General features: G+C 38.4%; 1 protein-coding gene across 11 annotated transcripts in view; it reads left to right on the forward strand.

Annotated features, from left to right (window-relative positions):
- The window catches only part of AKAP7 (A-kinase anchoring protein 7), a 117,218-nt gene that overhangs the window by 71,133 nt on the left and 23,410 nt on the right, over window positions 1-22,675 (forward strand). Inside the window, exons 8-9 of one of the 11 annotated variants that reach the window (XM_036249295.1) lie at window positions 20,198-20,254; window positions 21,008-21,027. The exons of 8 other annotated variants lie outside the window; for them this stretch is intronic. In XM_036249295.1, coding sequence (XP_036105188.1) covers window positions 20,198-20,254; window positions 21,008-21,012 — 62 coding nt within the window. In that variant the 3' untranslated portion in view covers window positions 21,013-21,027. Of the gene's footprint in view, window positions 1-11,249; window positions 11,324-20,197; window positions 20,255-21,007; window positions 21,028-22,675 lie in introns of those variants that run through there. 2 more of the 11 variants (XM_036249296.1, XM_036249289.1) reach the window with 2 other exon arrangements.

The raw sequence follows: 22,675 nt of genomic DNA on the forward strand, positions 1-22,675 counted from the left end.
TATATTATTTCGGGCATCTTTGTTTTTAAAATATCAATGACTGTATGTTTCATTTCCAACTGATTTATTTATTTATTTATTATTGTTACAGATGTTTCTCCTTTTTCCCCCATTGGCACCCTCCTCCCCTTCCCTCCCCACCCAGTCCCTAGCTTTGATGTTCATGTCCATTGGTCATGCATACATGCATATAAGTTCTGTGGTTTATCTCTTCCCTCCCCACCCCCTCTTCTGGGGATTGTCAGTCTGTACCCTACTTCCACATCTCTGGGACTTCCCTGTTCTTCAGACTGTTATGTTCATTATATTCCACAAATAAGTGAGATCATATGATACTTGTCTTTCTCTGCTTGACTTGTTTTGCTAAGGATGACACTTTCCAGGTCCCTCCATGTCATCTCAAAAGATAAGAGCTCTTTCTTTCTTACAGCTGCATAGTACTCCATTGTGTATCTGTACCACTGTTTTTTTATCCATTCATCTACTGATGGACATTTGGGCTGTTTCCAGATCTTAGCTATTGTAAATAGTGGTGCTATGAACATGGGCGTACATATATTCTTTGTGATTGGTGTTTCAGGTTTCTTAGGGTATATTTCTAGAAGTGGGATCACTGGGTCAAATGGCAACTCAATTTTTAATTTTTTGAGGTAACACCATATTGTTTCCATAGTGGCTGCAGCAGTCTGCATTCCCACCAGCAGTGTACTAGAATCCCCTTTTCTCCACACCCTCGCCAACACTTGTTGTTTGATGATTTGTTGATGGCGGCCATTCTGACAGGTGTAAGGTGATACCTCATTGTTGTTTTAATTTACATCTCTCTGATGATTAATGATGTTGAGCATTTCTTCATATGTCTCTTAGCCATTTAAATGTCCTGTTTGGAGAGGTGTCTATTTAGTTCCTCTGCCCATTTTTTAATTGGGTTCTTTGTCTTTTTTTGTTGAGCTGTATGAGCACTCTCTATATATTGGAAATTAACCCCTTATCTGATGTATCACTAGCAATTATGCTCTCCCATAAAATGGGTTGCCTTTCCATTGGTGGTTTCTTTTGCTGTGCAGAAGCTTTTGAGTTTGATGTAGTCCCATGTGTTCATTTTCTCCTTTGTTTTTATTGCCTTAGGTGATGTATTAGTGAAAATTCTGCTGCATATGATGTCTGCAATTTTGTTGCCTACATTTTCTTCTAGGATTTTTATGGATTCACGAGTCACAATTAAGTCTTTTATCCATTTTGAGTTTATTCTTGTGTATGGTGTAAGCTGATGGTCTAGTTTCATTTTTTTGCATCCAACTGATTCTTATTCACGTTTTTCTGTTCTTTACTTTGTGGATGCTACTATTTCTTCATTTTTCTCTTGTAGGATTTCAATATAGTTCATTTATATATATATATTTTTTATCCTCACCCGAGGACATTTTCCCATTTTTTGTTCAGATAGAGTGGAAAGGAGAGAGAGAGAGAGAGAGAGAGAGAGAGAGAGAGAGAGAGAAACATCGACATGAAAGGGACACATTGAGTGGTTGCCACCCACACGACCCAACCAGGGCCTGGGACAAACTACAACTGAGGTACGTGCCCATAGTGGGAACCAAACCCAGGTCTCTCTGGATCGCAGGCCAATGCTCTAACCGCTGAGCAAAACTGGCCAGGGCATGTTCTTTTCACATTTTTTAAGTCTCCAGTTCCTTGGCTATGAATTCTTCTATAGGTTGGGTCTTTTGTGGCACTCTGTTTCAGGGCTCGTGTGCATGTTCCCCCTCACGCCCCGTGTGTGGTGTGGAGATGTCTGCCTAGTCCATAGGGTACACTGCTCTGAACTGGATCAGGAGCTGGCAACAGCAAACCACCCTCGTCCCAGATTTGGAGTTCATTCTTCTTGTGTCTCACACATTTGTTAGTCTTTTTTAAAGAGTAAAGATAATGAGCCCTTTGTCATCTTGGTTTCAGATATTTTCCAGATTTTATTTTGCATTTAATTTTGGTCACAAGTTATTTTTCATAGTAAATGTTCTAATTTTCTGTTAAGTTATAGATTTTTAAAAATTCTCCTGTGATCTGTCTAATAATTGTGACTAGAGTCATCTCCAACCAAAGATTTGATATGTCGATGTAAGAACTGTCCAAACCTGTAGAGATTTTTATGAGTTTATTTGAGCCAAACTGATGACAATTGCTAGGAAGCAAAATCTGAATGGATTGAGAAAATGCTCCGGAGAATGGCAGTTTTGCAGCTTACTCGATACATTAGAGCCAGAGGAGGAGGTGTAGGGAGGGTTGCGTGAAACCCGTTGGCAGTAGATTAAGGAGGTGGGAGAAAGTAAAGCGAGGAAATCTCTAGGATTGGATAAAAATCAAAATGGAGAGACATACTTTTTTTTTACATTGGGTGTACAGAATAGTGACTAATTAACATTTGCAACACTTAAGACCATATGTGGGGAACAGTGAAGGGTTCTGTGGTCACACTACTCGGGTGTGGTTGTGAGTGAGGGGTCTGGAAAAGGAAATTACCTGACATTTCAAAGGGTGTTGTTTTAGATGCAAAAAGACAATAGACGGGCTCAGTTAAGGTAAAGGTTGACCTTTGTCAAGGAAGCTGCAGGGCTAGGATGTGACTGTCCAACATGACTTGCTATTAGTTATGAATTTTTATGTTCAAATTATCCTTCGTGGTTCCTTTCATCTCTGGGTTTGTAAGGCTGCCATGCAGGCCTCCTCTGGGCTTCTCAGGTGTAGCATGTGGTCCCTTTTTTGTGCACAGATAAATACACATTTATTTATATTTTCTTCTAATTCTTTTTTCATTTGAGTTTTAATATACTTGTGATCATTAATATAAGTACTCAGACACGGGATTAACGTAGAAATCCAGTGCTAAACGTGGGTGTGAAGTAGGGATTTAGTTTTAGGGATGCATTTTTTATACCCTCCAGCTTTAGTTTATATTCCGAAGACCACAAATTAGCAGACTTTCATGTACTTCATTGGAACAGGTTCCCCCTCCACCCCACCCTCTAATTTGAATGACTCGCCAATATTGGGGTGATTTTATATAAAAAAAAATGGGTTTCTGCCACCTTCTGAACATTCTGGTCCCACATTCTTGCATGGCATTGATTTCCTGGATGGAGCGGTAGGCACATTGACCTTGAATGTAGCCCGCTTACTCTGTCGCTTTTCTTGTAAAATGTGCTAAACTGTTCACACTACCTACTTGGCTCCTGAAGGCACCAGAGTTTGGACCCCCTGCCAGCCGTTGCAGGTCCCTGTGTCTACTTTACATGTCCATGCTGGGCATTTCCCTCATCTTCTGCCGTCTGCGCTTTTATCTGGAGGGTTAGGAGAGTTTGCTAGGTAGGATGTGGAGCTAACATTCATATTTTCTGATACAAGGAATGGTGCTACATTTTAGTTCTCTCATAATCAAAACTTTGGGTGATATTATGCCTACTTAGTATTGGGCTACAACTACACACCTGACTGCACTAACCTGCTGTAGTTCAAATCCACCCTCGCCCCAAAAGGGAAGAAAACCGGAGATGAAATGTGGTTCCAATCTCCTTGGGTGGTGAAAGCTGTTCTCTGTGCGCTACTTACTGGAGTTGGGTGAATTAATTTTTCCCAGGCAGCTAGGTTCCATTTATATTTCCTTGCGGAAGGTCATTGACTAAATGACATCCTTTGCAAGACTGATGAGCAATTTAGTGCTTGCAAAGTCTAGTTCACTTTCAGCTGTCAGACGTGTTATAGGGGGCAGTGGGGAATTTGGAAAGGTCTAGAAGGTATTTCTTTTGCAGGCCAGTATATTTCCTGATACTTTCTGCCAGCAGAGGTGGAAACAATGATTTCCTGGGAATGCCATCCTTTTTTGTTTAATAATAATTCATCATTAATTTAATATTATTGAGCATATACAATGTACACACTTCTCTCCTTGGGTATTATGAAATACAGAGAAGTGTAATACATAGTCCTTTTTTTTTTTTGGTACATGCCCCTAGCAGGATCCGAACCTGGGACTCTCTAGTCCACAGGCCCACGCTCAAACCACTGAGCCAAACAGTCCAAGGCAAGACATAGTTCTTAAGAGTGATATAGAGTCAGTGGGCAGCTAAGATTACACCTGAGAAATGGAAAGGGAAGAGGAGTAGATGAATAGGGCTTTGTCCATAACAATAATGGGCTTTGGTTAAAGAACACAGTGGAAGAAGCTTATAATTTTACCGTCTGGGAGAATGTGAGGTTGGTGAGTGCCAGAGTTTGGATAAATAGGATGAGATTGAGGAGCAGACAGATGGATAGTAGAGAAAGAACACTTTCTAGGAACAATAGGTATGATTTACAGGAATAGAAGGCAATGGACTGGGAGGCAGGGTAGGGGCAGTATTAGTGATAGGAAACACACCACAAAGACTGCCCTGATGGTGTCTACTGTCTTGTTAATGGAGGAAGCTACACAGGAGGAGGTTGCTTGGCTTGTGTGTTTGAGGAGTTGGTGAGGGAGACAGGAAAGGAGATGGGCACAATCACACACACTGAGGCAGTGACTATGTAACAGAGGAGACTGAGTAGATAGATGTGGGATAAAAAGAGGGTGAACACTCAACACAATGACACAGGATTGGACCCTAAAGATAAGACCTTTGAGACTGTAGCACAGAGACAATGAGGGGTTAGGGTTGTGCCAACCATAGGCTCAAATAGAAGGAAACCGGCCTGCATAGACATGGTGACAGAAGAGGAAAAGGGTCATGCATAGTCAAGTCAGTTTGAGTCATCATAGTCCATTCAGTCTGTATCCAACGCCAAGCAGATCAGACTAAGTTACCAGACTTTATGGGCTGAAACTCTATGGAGAATTGAGTGAGTTGAGTCCAGGAATTTTTTCTCTCCAGAAGTCCCTGCTCTTTCAGAATCACCCTTAAGACCTGGATAGTTTGGACCAATCCAGTGATTACCAGTAGTCATATCTCAGTAGTGGTTCAACCAAAAGGAAAGGACTTTGGGGGTTGAGTCTGGGGAGACCCTCAGCTCTGACTTTGGTATCCTAATCCTCCGTGCTCTTTTACCCTTGGGTCCAGGGCAGAGTTCCAACAGCTCTGGATCTTGCCTAGTTTTAGTTTGAAGGCAGGGGGGTCTTCCTTACGGAAGAGAATACCATCAGACCCATTGGTTGACACGGTAGGAAGTGCTGGAGGGAGAAAGAAGTCAGCAGGTTGTCTTCATTGGATGAGAAGCAGAGCGAGGACAAAAATCTCTGCTCTTTCTAGAACTTTTAATTGTAACCTGTGTCAGATCAATGATAAGTAATAATACATTTTAAAAATGTTTAAAATGCCCATGTAAAGTTCTGCTTAGTGGATAGGAGTATTGGCAATAGATATGTGCTAGAGTGTCAATTTTTCTCACGTGTATCATTTACTTTTTGCTATAGAAAAATGTAATTCACTAAATGGTTTAATATTCTTATGATTTATAAGGCTACACTTTTGTTGGCTGTTAAATTCTTTAAAATATACTTTTGTTCACTAGTTCTCAAAGTTTGATCCATGGATCCCTGGAAGTCCCTGAGATACTTTTAGGGGTCCCTGAGGGCAAAACAATTTTTATAATAATATTAAGATATTATTTGCCTTTTCCATTGGGTTAACATTTACACTGATGATGCAAAAGCAATGGTGGGTAAAACTGTACATGACCATTGTGAATCAAAGCAGTTGTAGTTAAAAACATTTTTTTAAGTTGATTTTATGTAAGAATGTTTTTCCTGAGTAGTAAAAAATTATTAATTGTACTTAATCTCAGCCTCTGAGAATGTGTCCTTTTAACTATCCTGTGTAACAAAAATGGGAAGTGAGTATAACCACTTCTGCTGCTTATTGAAGTAGAAGGTTGACTAAAGGAAAAACATTTGTGTGATTGGTTAAGTTGCACGATAAAGTAGCCACTTTCTTTCATGGAACATCGTTTTTTCCCCCTCAAAGAATGACAGACAAACTGTCATTTTTTTTTTTACACTTGGCTCTAACAGACATTTTCTTGAAAATAAATAAACCTGTCACATCAGGGACAACTGGCATTATTTACTGTTAATGATAAAATTCAAGCTTTCAGGCAAAATAAGAACTTTGGAAAATTCTAATCTATTACCATGAGTTTGACAGTTTCTTAAAACGTAATGACTTTTTCCTATTTTTTATTATGGAAAATTTCATATGCAAAAGTAGAGAGCATAGAGTAGAAAAATGAACTCTATTTTCCCAGTTTGTTTTTATCTCTCTCACTTTATTGAGGTATACAACATATTTAAAAACCTGCACATATTTAAAGTGGACAACTTGATGAGTTTTTAACATATGCATAGATGCTGAACATTTTCATCACCCCTAGAACTGTACTTGTGCCCTTTTGCAGCCCATACGTGAAGGTTTTCCTAATGAGATGGGTGGTATTAATGAATTTGGGGGTTCTTTGATGTTGTGTAAAAATATGTCAAAATATAGATCTGCATGACTCAGTGAATCATTATTTTTGAAATGACTGATGCATATTACAAAGACATGCGTGGATAAAAGTTCCATTAACAGTTCAAGATGGACCAAAAGATTTTACTGTAATGAGTATGAAAAGTGCACTGAATAAGTTTTAAGATTCCACATTGCAACTAAACTTGAAGAAACTATAATTTGTTGAGTTTTATATTGTATCATGGAAGAATATTCACAGTTATCTAAATGGGCTATTATTCTCTTCCCTCTTTGAACTATATATTTATGTGAGATAGGATTTTTCTTATACCTTAAATGAAACAACATATTGTATGTAATAGATTGACTGCAGAATCAGATAAGAGGATAAAGCAGTCTTTCATTAAGCCAGACATTAAAAAAAATTGTAAAAATGTAAATTAATGTCAGTCTTCTCACTATAAAAATTTTAATTAAAAATATAGTTGTTTTACTAAAAACATTATGACAATATTTTTCTTATAGGAATATTGATATTTTGAAATGAATAAAAATTTTAAAATTATGTTTTAATTTTTAATGCAGTAATATTGCTAAATATAACACACATAAACAAAAGCTCTTATTGGAGAGGGAGATTGTCAGTAATTTTTAACAGTGTAAAGAAGTCCTGAGGCCAAAACATTTAAGAATTGCTACTCTAGTTCATGGTCCAAGGAAACCATGAAGCAATTTAATCATCAGACAATTCTCCAAAATTAATTTTGATCAATTTTCCAAACTTTTCTTCCAACAAATTAATTTTGATGGCTACTCAGCTATTTCTATAAAATATAAACTGTTTTGATTCCTCTCAATTTTTTCTCTATCCCTCTTTAATTTCCCTTCAAGCATTCATTCTTTGGTAAAAATGTAACAAGTGCAAAAATATCCCAGTTTGACAGTAGTGTATCTGTATGAAATGATTTATTTTAAAAAGCATTATTATGTGAAATTGATATTTTACAATAAATGAATGTTTCTTCTGTGGTGGAGAGGACCAAAATTTCATCTTTTTTTTTTTTCTGCACAAGCTGTCAGGGAGATTATTTAGAACATTTCATCTCTACTTAGACCAGGGATTTTCAACCATTTTTATCTCATGGCATTGCATAAACTAATTACTAAAATTTCTTAACACACCAAAAAATATAGTTTTGGCCTATCTGACAAAAAATAGGTGTCATTTTGATTCATTCACACTGAACAGCTATTTTTGTGTTGGCTATTATAATTTCTTTTATTGTTGAAAGTATTACAGATGTCCCCCTTTTGTTGTCATGTTTTTATTTGACAATCAAAGGGAAAAGAGGTCATTGCTCCTGACTAAATAGTGAGATATTGCAGGTTTTAAAAATTCTTGTGGCTCACCAGTTGAAAATTGCTGACTTAGCACAATTAAGATGAATCTATTTCAAGCATGTTAGAAGAAGGAAATAGTTTATAATCTAAGGAAATCAGACTTTTTTTTCCTTGAAAACTTTAGCAGTTGGAATTTTTCTCTGTTCAAAGTTATCAGGTAATTTAAGAAGAACTCAGGAGAGGGTGTTTCATTATTCACTTTACGACACAGAAAGTGAGTGACCATATGATTTATCATTCAAATGGTGTACTTATAAGTGTACTATGCTGGGATAAAAGAGGAAAACCAAGATTATCCTGGTTTAACTGGGACTGTGTCATCCTCCCTGGAAAGTATAATGCTCTTTAAAAAGCAGAACCTTTGACATGTTAAAATATGATACTTCAAATGCCAATCTGGTTCCTTTTTGTAATCTAATCATCCTCATCTTTAATGTTTTTTTTTTCTTTGATGAAACATGTCTTGTAAGAAGAAAGTGTTTGAAATTTTATTGTTTTTTGCCCCTATAAAAATTAAAAGCAATTCGTAGTTGGAACTCTCAGCTTATTTCTTATATCTATTTGAGTTCAGAAGCCTCAGATTAGGTAACTGAGAAAATTAATCTTAGTGATGGCTTACTGTGTTTTAACTGGTGTATCAGCTATTAATCTGGATGCTAATACAAAGTGGCAGGTGTGGCTCAGGCTATTCTGAAAATTCAACCATCTGCTGGCCTGGTTTCAAACCTTGTGATTTATGTTGGCTGCCTCAGGGACCCTACATATTAAAGGGGCAGTGCTGTGTGGTAAACTGAACTATCAGACCAATGAAGCACCACTGCTGGACTGAGACAGTGGTAATTTGTTACTTTATGATTTGTTCGTAGAACCTCAATTTTAAATGTATTTTGGAAAATGTGAAAGTAATTTTTCCCATGTGTATGATTGTTTTATTTTTTAAATTTATTTTTCAATGAACAGTTGGCATACAATATTGTATTAGTTTCAGGTGAACAATGCAGTAATTAAACATTTATATACCTTGCAAAGTGGTCACCCCACTAAGTCTAATATCCATCTGACACCATATATAGTTATTACAATATTGTTGACTATATAGTCAATATTGAATTCCAAATTTTAAAAAATGAACAACATGAATGAAGTGATTAGAGTGCAGAGTCTGTGGTCAAACAAATCCATTAAGATACAGTTAATTAGAGTTAGAAGACCCTTTCAATCGTCAAAATTATGGCTAACTAGTCATCATATTGCGTAATTTCCTCTGAATGCATTCTTTCCACTATGCTAAAACTGGCAAACACAGTGCTTGACAAACAGTGTTATGAAAATGTTAGTTATTGATATTAATAGCAATACTAGTTGTATTAGAATACTTATTGCAACAGTATTCTTACTTTTCTAACATTAAAATGCCCATTTCAGGTTTATAAATGTACATTATTCTTAATGTTTTCCTTAAAGTGGCATATGATTAACATTGGTGCATTTTAAAAATAAAAATGTGTGTGTGTGTGTGTGTGTGTGTGTGTGTGGGCAAAAGTAGGTTTATCGTTGTGAATATGTGAAACACTTTATTCATTCTTGTATTATTATTCATTAATTATTTAATTATTTTTCATACAAACAACTATTAGCCTACTTTTTCCCCCACCCTGTATATGATTTATGTATATAAATACAATGGTGAAAATGAAAACTTGACTTTTGGGAGGAAAACAATAAATTTGGCAAATCTATTTGTTGTAGTGTTGTCTAAATAATTAACTTGATAATGTGGTGAAATCACAAGAGACAAGCATATGAAACTCATTAAATTCTTCTTCATGTTTGTAAAGCACGAAGGAATTGGAGAGGATGCAGAATAGTGGAGAGTGAGTGTCCTAGACAGAGAAAAGCAATGACCCCAAAGTTCCTGGTGTCAGACAGACCTACTCGAATGCCACTGCCCCTTCCCAGCTAGGCAACCTTGTGCACATTACTTAATGACCCCAAACCCATAAGATAGGGCTATTAATGTTGGTTACCTGACAAAAATGTGAGAACTGAATGAGACAATGCATGCCCCCAAAGCATTTAGTATCATGCCTGACACATACTCAGTGTTCACTCACTAGTGCCCGTTACTATTGCTATTCTTTTTTCAAATTGTATGTGGAATTCTTAAACCAGGACAGAGAAGGCCAAAGACTGACTTAATGAAGGGTTAGTATTTCTAAAAAGTCAATACTTCTTAATCTTTACTACCAGTACACTATTCTAGGAATTTTGGGAAAACGTTGGACTCTGAAAGGTTGTTAAACATTGGAACAAGGTGTTAAGGGATTTGTGAAATGTCTTTACTGTTAAAGGGGAAGCGAGAGTACCATTTATGAGGTCATCTGACCTAGAGGTGTGAATGACCTCATGAAGTTCCTTCCATCGTTATAATTCACAAATTCTCTATTTTGTGTTAAATTGTTGTATTTTAGTTTTTGTCAGAGCTAGGCTTTCTGACGGTAGGGAAGAGAATGTGATTTTTTAGCTGGAAATTGTTGGGTATACATGTGTGCCTGGAGTTAGCAGCTGCCACAGGGACACCAGGTGAGCACACATGCTGAGTATGGGAGACTGAAAAGGTGGATCTGGGTGGTCTTGTTAAACAACTGAATTAACCAACCCTGGAGCCACCCTACGTCAGATTATAGAGATGACATTATCTTTTTAACCATTTGAATGAAGACTTTTTTGTTACCTGCAGCTGAAGGCATCCTAACAGATACACATTATAGATGTGAAATAAGAAATGTATTAACAGAAAATAGACTCAATACTTTGGCTTTATGAGTATTTGAACAACAGATCTGACAGTTATCAAATGTTGTTAGAAGCATCCATAAACAGAATGAATACTGACATAGTGCATCAGAAGAATGTCAGCTGGGGTCATGGCGGATCATGACAGATCCTGAGACCTGTCAAAACCAATCTTGATTTAACTGCATTTCATTTAGTATAAGTGAATTTTCTTTCTATTATCTTGGGGATTCACTCTCACTTCTTGTCCGTTTAAGTGTTATTAGAGGGGGAAAAGCTTTAATAATGATTCATTGAGTTATTAAAGCACCTTTTATTTGAAGTCTTCAAATCCTTTAGTAGCAGAAAATGTGACTGACTGTTGTCTTGCCCAAGGTCAAATAGTGGACCGCTTTCAGAACTAAATATATATTGAGGATATTCCACATAAAGAATAATTAGGACCTGTGAAAAATCCCAGTACATTGGGGAGTGCAGAATCAAACTTTATGTTGTTGATATTGTGAAACTACAAATAAAATCTACTCACTGGGTCCTATTGGCGTTTCTGAAGTACATGTTTTTCTTTCTGTGAAGGATGTTGTTTTCTCTCTGAAAGGCTCGGGCATTAAAGGATTAAAGGCACTTGAATAAGAAAGCAGCCTTGTCAGGTAATACAAATACTGGCCAGCAGATTAGTGTATTCTTTGCTGTTTGTTTTTTTTTTTTAATAGGTTTTAACATCCAAGTGTTAAATATTTAACTTCAGTAAGTACCTCATGTCAGTTTTTGCAATTTTATTGTTCATGTTTGAAAGGACAGACCGTAAAAAACAGTGTTGAACAGTAGGTAAAAGATGACTGTTATTGGCCTTTGTTCTCGAATTTCTACATGGCCTTAATAAAACTCTCCCTGGGATTTAGCACAGCGTGACCGCTGCGGAATGCTCTTGATCCCTGGGGGCATGCCCACATGTCCGCCTCCTGCCCTCCTTGGGCCTTGGCTGTCTCACCTGCTCTGGCTAGACCTCTGGGCTCAAGAGTTAACCTCACCCCAGGAACTGATTTAATGATCACATAAGCACATACTGAGAGTTTAATTTAAGAGACATAGGAAGAAATGCTCAACATCACTAATCATCAGAGAGATGCAAATTAAAACAACTATGAGGTATCACCTCACACCTGTCAGAATGGCCGCCATCAACAAATCATCAAACAACAAGTGTTGGCAAGGGTGTGGAGAAAAGGGGACTCTAGTACACTGCTGGTGGGAATGCAGACTGCTGCAGCCACTATGGAAAACAATATGGTGTTACCTCAAAAAATTAAAAATTGAGTTGCCTTTGACCCATTGATCCCACTTCTAGGAATATACCCTAAGAAGCCTGAAACACCAATCAGAAAGAATATATGTACGCCCATGTTCATAGCACCACTATTTACAATAGTTAAGATCTGGAAACAGCCCAAGTGTCCATTAGTAGATGAATGGATCAAAAAGCTGTGGTACATATACACAATGGAGTACTATGCAGCTGTAAGAAAGAAAGATCTCTTATCCTTTGAGATGACATGGAGGGACCTGGAAAGTATTATCCTAAGTGAAACAAGCCAAGCAGAGAAAGATAAGTATCATATGATCTCACTTATTTGTAGAATATAATGAACATAACAGTCTGAAGAACAGGGTAGTCCCAGAGATGTGGAAGTGGGGTACAGACTGACAATCCCCAGAAAAGGGGGAAGAAGGGGAGATATAAACCACAGAACTTATATGCATGTATGCATAACCAATGGACATGGACAACAAAGCTGGGGACAGGGTGGGGAGGTAGGGGGAGGAGGGTGTCAATGGGGGAAAACGGAGAAACATCTGTAACAACAACAACAAAAAAGTTTAATAAATTGTTCCCTGAATCAAATTGGATTGATAAAATGGTATAATATACATTCGCAGTGTCCAAAGACACAGTGTAACTTGTCAGCCCTTCTTCTTCCAGCCTTCTATCTCCAGAGCTCTCCTGCTTTCTGTGCTCCAGCAGGGACATAAATTCTTTTCCCTAATGTATTTCTCACCAATTCTGGAACTGTCTTCAACTCTAACATTGGTTAAGATTGGTCCACACAGGAAAGGACTGACTGAATAAAAAGCATGGAGGAGGCATTTGAAAATGGGCACTGAGCAGGCATTCATCAGCAGGCTGAGGGATGACCATTATGGATTGGTCAGGGGCTTCTTTTGGAGCTCTGGTTATCTGCATTCCACCCCCCTTTCTAAATGTGCATATGCTGTATACAGTACACTAGGCTTTTCTCCATGTGTTGTATAGGAAAAAACACAAGTCTCTTTTCAATTACACACTGAATTTGTATAGCATGTGGCAATTCGAAATACAAATACTTATAACTTTCAGTTTTAGAGGAAAACAACTAAAGTACTGCTAAGAGAAGTAAAAAGTCTTTGTTGAAAATATGAGTAAAGGTAAAAAAAAGAAAAAAGATTCTTAGCTCCTAGATTTCATAGACCAAGATTCTTTTCCTTCGTAATGTAAAACAGGACTTTAATGGTGAGATATACAGATAATTTTTAAAGTTTTCAGTTGTGATTTTTTTTGGCCTCTTTCCCTTATAGACACCCGTAAGAATGGCTTTCATATATCATTATTTAATGGTGTAGTTTCAGAACCTTGCCCTTTGGTTACAAAATGGCTATGAAGATACAGCAGTGGCCAAATGATGGAGGGGCATCTATTGGGTCTGGGGGATAGACACAAGCTTATTGTGGATTGATTGTTGAGACTTGAAATTTGGTTTTAAAAGAACATAATTAAACAGAATACAGTATTGAGTATGTCCATCCAGCCTTCTTCAGGCCCAGAATAATTGTTTTTTGGTAAACCGATGTCAACATACAAAATTGGGATATATTCTGAAACATCCCATTTTTTTTAATTTTTTATCCTCACCTGAGGACCTTTTTTTTTTTTTTGATATTTTGTTCAGATAGAGTGGGAGGGAGAAAGTGAGAGAGAGAGAAACATAGACATGAAAGGGACACATTGAGTTGTTGCTACCCACACGACCCAACCAGGGCCGGGGACAAACTCTACAACCAAGCTACGTGCCCTTTAGCGGACACCGAACCTGGGTCTCTCCCGACCACAGGCCGATGCTCTAACTGCTGAGCCAAACCGGCCAGGGCTGAAACATCCCAATTTTTAGGAATCGTGTTTTCATACCTTGTCAAACACTTCTCGAATGTACGTGTGTTTTCACTGGGACTGTGGCATTTCTTGGCATAGCAGTTCCCATTAGGTGTGCATCCCGCTGTATCACGGAATCTTTCTGAATTGTCTCTTGTGCTTGAAGGCTTTCCTGAGGTGTGGTTGCCGAATTTGGAGGGATAAAGCAATATTTTTCTCTTTCTTTACACTTCATGGTTTAAAGTCCTCTTTCTTCTCTTTTGAATAAAGGAACATTCATTTTTTTTCTTTTCTTTCTCACATGTTTCCATAGCTGTCAAACACAGATTTCCTTTAATTAATGAATTAGAGGTCCCAGTAGAGTTGGTAATCTATACAGTTTTATAAAATTAGAATCTTACAGTGCAATTGGTTCTTTATCTTGAGTCAGACTTTTACAGCAAGGTTGCTCAAAAGTCCAAATATATATATGTATTCAGTAATGGGTAGAAAATAATGTCAACCAATGACACAGAGAATAGGAATAGAGTTTTTGGTCACAGTAAAGAATTATTTTTTCCCACTAGAGACAATAATCATTGCTGCTATTTTATTTATTTATTCTATTTATTTATTTTTTAATCCTCACCCAAGGACATTTTTCCTTTTTTGTTGTTGTTGTTCAGATAGATTGGGAGGGAAAGAGAGAAACATCGGCGTGAAAGGGACACATCGAGTGGCTGTGTCCCGCACGACCCAACCAGGGCCGGGGACAAACTGCAACCAAGGTTTGTGCCCTTAGCGGGAACCGATCCCGGGTCTCTCTGGACCGCAGGCCGATGCTCTAACTGCTCAGCCAAACTGGGCAGGGCCATTGCTGTTATTTTAAAGCACATGGAGAAGAGGCATCTGTTACCCCTACAAGATTTTTAGTTTTATTCCTGCCATATTTACCATTATAATAAAAATGCAAACTGTTACAGCAGACAAGCAACTGTCCTAATGGTGATTTGCCCATAGCCAGGCCCGTGAGGAAAGAAACATGCAAAGGTTATGCTTTTAAATTTACGAACATGATATCATATCAGGTATTTTTCCTAATTGAAGTTAACCTTATTTTTAAAATCTTCTTTAAGTTGTGGTAGATCTCTATATATCACCAAAAGGCATCTGTTAATTCGCTGATGAAACCCCGTCAGCATCCTTGGGGATTACTTGTGAATGGTACATCTTGCCGAGTTCTTCTGGGGCTGTTCTGCATCTCTGTGCACTGGATCCAGTCTCTCCACGGCCCCAGACAGCAGTGCTCGCCCACTCCGAGAAGGAATCTGTCTTTGTGTTCCTTGTTTTAAAATAGGAGTGTAGCCCTGGCCAGTGTGACTCAGTTGGTTGAGTTGTCCCACTGAAAGGTCGCTGGTTCAGTTCCTAGTAAGAGCACATGCCCAGGTTGTGGACTTGATCGTGGGTCGGGTATGTGCAGGAAACAGCTGATTGATGTTTCTCCTTCTCATCGATGCTTCTCTCCCTTTCCCTTCCTCTCTCTCTAAAATTAATAAAAAACATTTAAAAAATTTAAAAATAGGAGTATATTACTCTAGGAGCATTCTTAAAGGGATTTGGTATCAACTTTGAGAAACCAAGATATTTAAAACATATTACCATAGAGTTTGGTTAAATAACTATTTTTCAGCACATTATACCTGATAACAACATAAGTTGTGTTTAACAATACAGAATTCTGTTATCAGATGCTCAGGGTTTATGTGGCTAGACAAATTGAGTTCAAACACTATTATTGTCACATACTCTTGGAGAGATTTTAGCCAAGCTACTTTTCTGAGCTCAAATGTATTCATCTGTAAAATGAGGATAGTAATAGTACCTACCTCATAAAGCTAAGTAGTGATTAAATGGATGAGTAAATGTAAAAACACTTAGCCAGCGCCTGGCACATAACACAGGAAGTGTCCGGAAAATGTTAGCATTTATTCTTATTCCACTCACTTCTTCAGAGATTGTTTTTGTGAGATGGGGAAATATGAGGAGGGGCTTATCAATTTTACTATTTAAGTAAATTATATACTGTTATATTCCCAAATAATTGGGTAAGTGATGGCTACTTTCTAAGTCCCCCCAAATCTAAATAGCTACATTCAGAAGGATATCCTGAATTTCTAATCTTTTATTATGGTTTTTTATGCTTTAATGCTTATGAAAAAACTCTTTAACATTATACAGCCCCCTTAGATTTCAGAATATCTGGAGGTAGATACTGCTACTTAATGACACATTTTTATGTATTTTATTTTTAATTGCACATTTGCAGAAGTAGTGCCAACAAGGGCTGATTAATAAAATTGGTAGGGTTTATCACAGATTGATATCTCCTGGGCAGTGCATTTGGGTAAGAGGCTTTCTTGCTTGGAGGTAGGTCACTTGTGCAATATAAGCAGTGACTCAAGATGGAAGCCAGCAGGGAGGAAATTGGAAGACAGGAGAAAAGATTAATAGCTGGTGCTGAAACCGCTGAGGTGCATGTGGACACAGGTTTTGGACAACTTGTTCTAGTCTCTTCCCCTCCTCCCAAGCACTTCCTACTTTGCAACAACAAATTTAAACTTTATAATGAATTTACCTGATATACAGACGAAGACATCAAAACTCTGACAGAGGTCAAGTTTTTATAACTGACAGGTTTGGGATTTAAACCTCTGACTTTCTAATGATTGCATCACTGCACCAGTGTTGGTGATTGGGGAATGCCAGGTGTTATTCATTTTCTTCAGTGAAGAGTATTTACTATAAATATTTAACACGAAAAGTAATATTTAAAAAATTAACAATTTTTTGTTTTTTCAGACTGCACACTCTTTTTGGTCAAATGAGTGTGAAAACAGACATACTGTATTAAAACTTTGGAAATTTTCATTATCATCTATTTCCCTATCCTTCTGACTCCTGATAAATAGGTGTGTGTGCCTAGCTTGGAAGTAGAGGAGTAAAGGAAGAATTTGGGTGGTATTTCTGGCACTAAGAACAGTCTTTCATTCCCACAGTGTCATAAAGTAAGACTGCTCCCTATTCAAGATAACAGATTTAGAGCAAACACATGGAATCAATGATCTCTTGTCATGAAGTTCAAAATATGTTGTGTCTTGAAGTTAGCTGTTTTGCTGCCCCTGAATTTGCTGCCCCATTAACTGCCTTGTGATTTAATGAGAAAAATGCTCTTATTCCTGATCTTTTTCTCAGTGATGGGTCTCCATTTGGGGACTTTTCTGGGCTATTGGTATATTTGATGCTATCATTTCAAAATTCATAGTAATGATGAGTGCTATAATAGGGGAACAAAACAGTGGTGCAGAAAGCAGGTATTTTCCTTTCAAAGGTAAACCATAAAGTGCAGATAGCAATCTATGTGCCCCCTCCCCCTACTCTCCCTGTCATTTCCACCGTCAGTGTGTTTGTTGAGTAGTTAATGGTACTTTATACAAGTTGTGTTGTCAGTGTTCTGCAGTGTCAGGTCCCCTATTTGTAAAACAAACAAAGAAACTAAAATCTCCTGGGGAAAAAAAAAACAAAGCTCTTCCTCTTTAGACATCAGACAGAAAATGTTTTCTCCCTTCGCCTTTCCCTGTGTAATTACTGTATTTGTCTGTAGGAGAAGGACTCATGGTGGTCTGTTCTCCGATGCCTTTCTTATTGTCACCTGTAGAGATCCACACAGCACACGTGGCACTGCCTGAGGCCCAGAGCTCCCAGTTCTGTGAGGCTCAGGCAAGCATATGGCCACTTCCTTCACTGAATGCCAGTCCTGGAGCCGCGGAGCAGTTGCGTTGGGCTGGAGGACTGGGAGGTGGAGCCTTTTTGCTCACTGCAGCGAGTTCCCTTCTCTCTCTCCGGGCTGTGCACTGGCTCTGCGTGCTCGTGCACCGCTCCTCCGAGTGCAGTAGGCAGGGTGTGCTCACAGACCCCGGTGTAAACTGCATTTCTACTTGGGGTGCCCGGGGAAGAGCACCGGGAAGGAAAGACGGCACCAGTGCCATGGGCCAGCTCTGCTGCTTTCCTTTCTCCAGAGAGGAGGAAAAAATCAGTAAGTGTGATCTGTACTGTGCAGAATCTTAAGTGCTTGACTATTTTGTGTGGCTGTCTTCTAGGGGTAGTTTTTCTTGTGTGAAAGATAAAATAATCAGCTGTGATTTTTCATGTGCTTTTCTTAAAAGGATTGGAGGGTGTGTAGTTAATACTTAACTGTAAAAGTACACTAAATAGATAGGCTAGGGTAAATGTAAAATACTGAAAACTCAGTTTTGATATTTGTCTGTTGGTAATCTTACAGCCCATTTTTATCACACTGTCTAGAGTCAGAGTTGAGTTTGAGTGTCTTTAAATCACTGTCTACCATTTGATATATTGTACGAGCCTGCTTCATTTCGCTTTTCTGAGACTGGGTTATTTTCAAACCAATGCTCAATGACAACATATAGGGAACTAAAGCTGGCTATAAAATGACACATATGCATTTGCAGATGTTTTCATGTATCTTCTGCTTTGTTCACATATAACTATGAGACCACTCCAAACAAGTGATGCCACTTTGCTTCCAGCAAAAACCTCACTGAATATTTTTAAACGAATGTCAGGCAGATTTCACATGTACTCATGGCCCAGAAAACAGAACTTAAAGTGATAACATTTGCATTGAATTTTTTTTCCTCATTGGCTTATGTGTATTCACTTACATATTAGCCTTGTTAAATACAGTAGTAGTATTTTAATTGATGTGCCAAATAGAATTTGCCTTATACTAGTTGCCCCAAAATATTGAGTTTTCACTTTTTCAATAAAATGTTTATAGTCGTACTTACTAAATCTGCAGCCACATTTCTGTCATATCAGTGCTTTATTTAAATATATTTAAATAGGAATACAGAATATCATGATATCTGGTTCAGGTACTCAAAGGACCATGTCTGGCTTGTATTTCCTGCTGCTTATTCCTCAGGAAACTAACCAGAGATAGATTTTTAAAAAATTAATACATATCCTATACCTATTCACTTGGGAAGTAAGCCAGTTTTTGCAAGAAATCTTCTGATGCTTGCAATAAATTTTGGGAGACTTTGGAGCATCTGATTCTTAACAAGAGCCAATAGCTGTGCTCTAAATCTTACTCATGAAAATGACACTGTGCAGTACATGATGATCCTGATCTTAAAGCCTGAGATGACTTTACAAGAAAATCGCTCATTTTTTAACAATGAGCATCGGCATTTGTTTGGCAGTCTGAAACTTTTCAGATATTTGTCAGAATGATATATTAACAGTTGCTCAGGGTTTTAGTTGATTGATTCTTTCCTTAAGGAATCTGTCTATCTGAAAAACCTTGGCATGGGCAGATGTAGGGCAGGGCTTGCTTTCCTACCTTCTCCACTTCCTATTCCACTGCTCCAGGTTTTCACTAGGAACTTCTGCTTTCTTTCTATTGTTCCTCTTCTCCGCTGTCTGTAAGCAGTCTTCTTGGCTCTAACTGAAGGCAAGTTTCACCTCAGTGAGGAATCTGCTGTTTTCTGTCTTCTTGGGGATCGCTGGAATGTAAAGTCTTGTGTTTCACACACAGTGCTTTTTAATGTTGGTCGACAGGAAGTGGTATATACTGCTTTTTGGGTTTACTTTCTCAAGTTCCAAACATTTTAAAAAGAAAATGAAGACAGGACACTGTTTGAAGTGAAGATCCAGTCCAGAGTGCAAATTCTGGTTAGAAATTGGTGCATTTGCACCCCCTTTCCTCTCATTCACCCACACTCCACTGGCCCCCTGGTCCGCCCCATTCTCTCCTCATCAGCTCTTTGATTTCCCTCACTGCTTCCCCATTTTTCTCCTCCTGATCTGCTGCACACTCCATTCACACCTGCAATCAGCTGTTTTCTGATGCTGTCTTTAATTTATCTGCTATGGGATGGTCTGAAGAGAGGCTTCTCTGCAAGGCACTGCGGTGTTGCTGGTCACATTAGTCTAAAAGTACTTACAAGGGGACTTGAAAAAAGGTGGCACAGGATTCATCAGCCAGCATGCTTCAAGAAACATGTAAATTAACACCAGTGGTGGCCATGCTGTTGCTAGCATGTACAAGAATCCATAGCAGACATTTGGGAGGGCCCAGCAATTTTCTGTTCGTGCCACTGGATGCACAGCTCTGAGCCACATGCTCAGTCAGGACCTGCTAGGGCCAGAGCACAAAAACATCAGTGCCTACACCCTTCTCGTTCTGCTAGAAAGGGTGATGGGCCCTCAACTCACAGAGAATGTAATGAGTTTGTGGTGAAAGTTTAAATTTGTGGATGTCATTCTCAAAACACAGGCGAGTCCTCTACAGTCCTGCAGAGCTACAGAAGGGATGTACCCAGCTGGCCCAGGGGTAAGATCAAGTGACCCCGCTCCTTCCCGCTGCTGTTTTTCTCTGTTGTTGCCCTTGGTGGTAGTGGGAGGCAGAAAGTGTGTTTATTTAATGCATTAATTCGTGCTACTATTTTAGTCTATTGATAGCAAAGAAAATGATTTTTTTTTATCAACTAGTTGTGCTGGGGCCTGAATGTATGTGGAAAGTTAACTGTAAGCATAGTCAGGCATCATGATACAGTAATGGGGTGAATAGTCAAAGAACTTACCATGGCTTATTTTTCAGTTCATGCAGCATAAAGCAGCTAGACCCTTTTGTTTAAATCCAGTAGTTGAACATTTTTTTCAAACTGTATGCTTTTCGGCCATAATAAGTTGAATATACTGATAATATAAATGAGTTTTTCTTAGAAGATTAAGCTCATTGCTACATAGGAACATACTTAACATTAAATATTACTGTATATATTGTCTTTATAGATTAAAAAATGTTGTAGATCATCTCCAGTGTACTTTTTGCTGAGTTCTTTTATAGTACTTGTTTCTTTAAATTACCTAATTTATCATAGTGTACTTCCTGAAGGTACTGTCCATGAGCAAGAATGTTGTTGCACAGGCTTACTGACCACTGCTCCTTGTCCATCTTGTTAAGTACACCTCCAAAGAAAACTGGATCACTTAAAGGACACCTCTATAACTAATTAGAAAACATTTTACTTGCTCTTTTCCTGTTGCAAATTTTCCTATATTGAAGTACCTTGCTTTTATGTAGGATGAAATAGGTGAATGTCCAAACATGCACCATACTGCCTCGTGGAGCAGTCAGCTTCTAGTCCCTGGGAACATGCAAGCATAGCGCGGGAAGCCCCCCTCGGGATGTTGTAAGGAAGAATGGAGCAGCTAACGATTGGGTACACTGGCAACTCAGTAACATCCTAGCCCTGATATTCTGTGATGCTGAAAATAAAATGGTATTAGTATGGATTTTAACGACACATTTTAATTTTATATGAATGTATTTTAACAATACAAATATATTTTACTTTTATGTATGAAATAGGTTCCAGTATAGTGTGGGGTGTTACCAGGACCATTTATAGCATTCATTCCATAAACGTGAGTCAAATCTCAAGATTGTTTGTTTCTGATGATTTGGAATTTGATAGTATAACAATATGTAAATTGAGGTAAGCAGTGTTAATTTCACGTCTGGTGAATATTTTAATTTTTGAACCTTAATTATGTGGTTATTGTTCAGTTCTACTCAAGGAACTCTGTGCTTAGAGCTTCTAGTTCTCCAGAGGCTTCCTAGAAATCCTGTAGCCTTATACTTTGCTCTTCTCATTTGCACTTAAAAACGTTGACTCTGTGGCCCTGGCTGGGTAGCTCAGTGGGTTAGAGTATTCTCCCAATATGCTAACGTTGCAGATTCAATCCCCTGTTAGGGCACATACAAGAAGCAACCAGTGAATGCATAAATAAGTGGAACAACAAATTGATGTTTCTCTCTCTCTCTCTCTCTCTCTTTCTTCTTCTTCTCCTCTCTCTGAAATCAATAAACAAAAAAAATGTTTAAAAATAAATAAAGCACTGCCTGTGAGGTTTTTTCATATGTGTGCTCTGTCTCATGACATAGTTTAAGCAATCCATATTCAGGACCCACATCATATACATCTCTTTCATAGCACCAGACCCTAACATAGTGTCTTACCCAGAGGAGGCATGTTCTCAATGTTTGGTAATGAAGAGAATGATACCCATTTCCTGTTACGAGTATGAGAGAACTTTCAGTATATATCAGCCTATCAGAGGACAGCATTTGGAATGACTCTCTTGAATGTTGTAACCTATAAAGGACTTGGGTTACTGAATATACCAGAGAAACATTTTAACAGGTTCTCACTTAGACGCTACAGCCTGGGTCCCAGGAAATGTGTGATAGGGAACCTGCCATCAGTGGACACCACCCCTCATTGTCCTTGCTTGCCTGTAGAATTGTGCTGTGCACAGGGGATGCGGCATGACCTTGGCTCTGCTGCTCCTGTTGGAAACATAGGTCCGCCCCTTGGCATGAAGTTTTTACTGCAGGGAGACACAGGACCGGGAGTCAGGAGACCTGGGTGACAAACTATACTATCCTACAATACCCGCTATAACATCCTATCTGACACTGGGCAAGTTGCTAACATCTCTGGGCCTCAGTTCCTGATATTTAAGAATTGGTGGTTAAACTATCACAATCTTGAAAGTTTATTCATTTTTTTCCACTCATTTTCCCCTGAGAGTTAAGAGTCTAGGAAATAATGACTATTGATATGGTACAGTTTTTCTCTTCTTTCTATCGTCCCTCCTCCTCTTCTCACTCCTTCCCTTCCAGGTTGGGCTGAAGATCTCCTCTTCTTTTCAATACTGAATGCTTACTGTGCACCAGGTACAGCGC

The sequence above is a fragment of the Molossus molossus genome, unplaced genomic scaffold (assembly GCF_014108415.1).
Source record: "Molossus molossus isolate mMolMol1 unplaced genomic scaffold, mMolMol1.p scaffold_m16_p_8, whole genome shotgun sequence".
Lineage (NCBI taxonomy): Eukaryota > Metazoa > Chordata > Mammalia > Chiroptera > Molossidae > Molossus > Molossus molossus.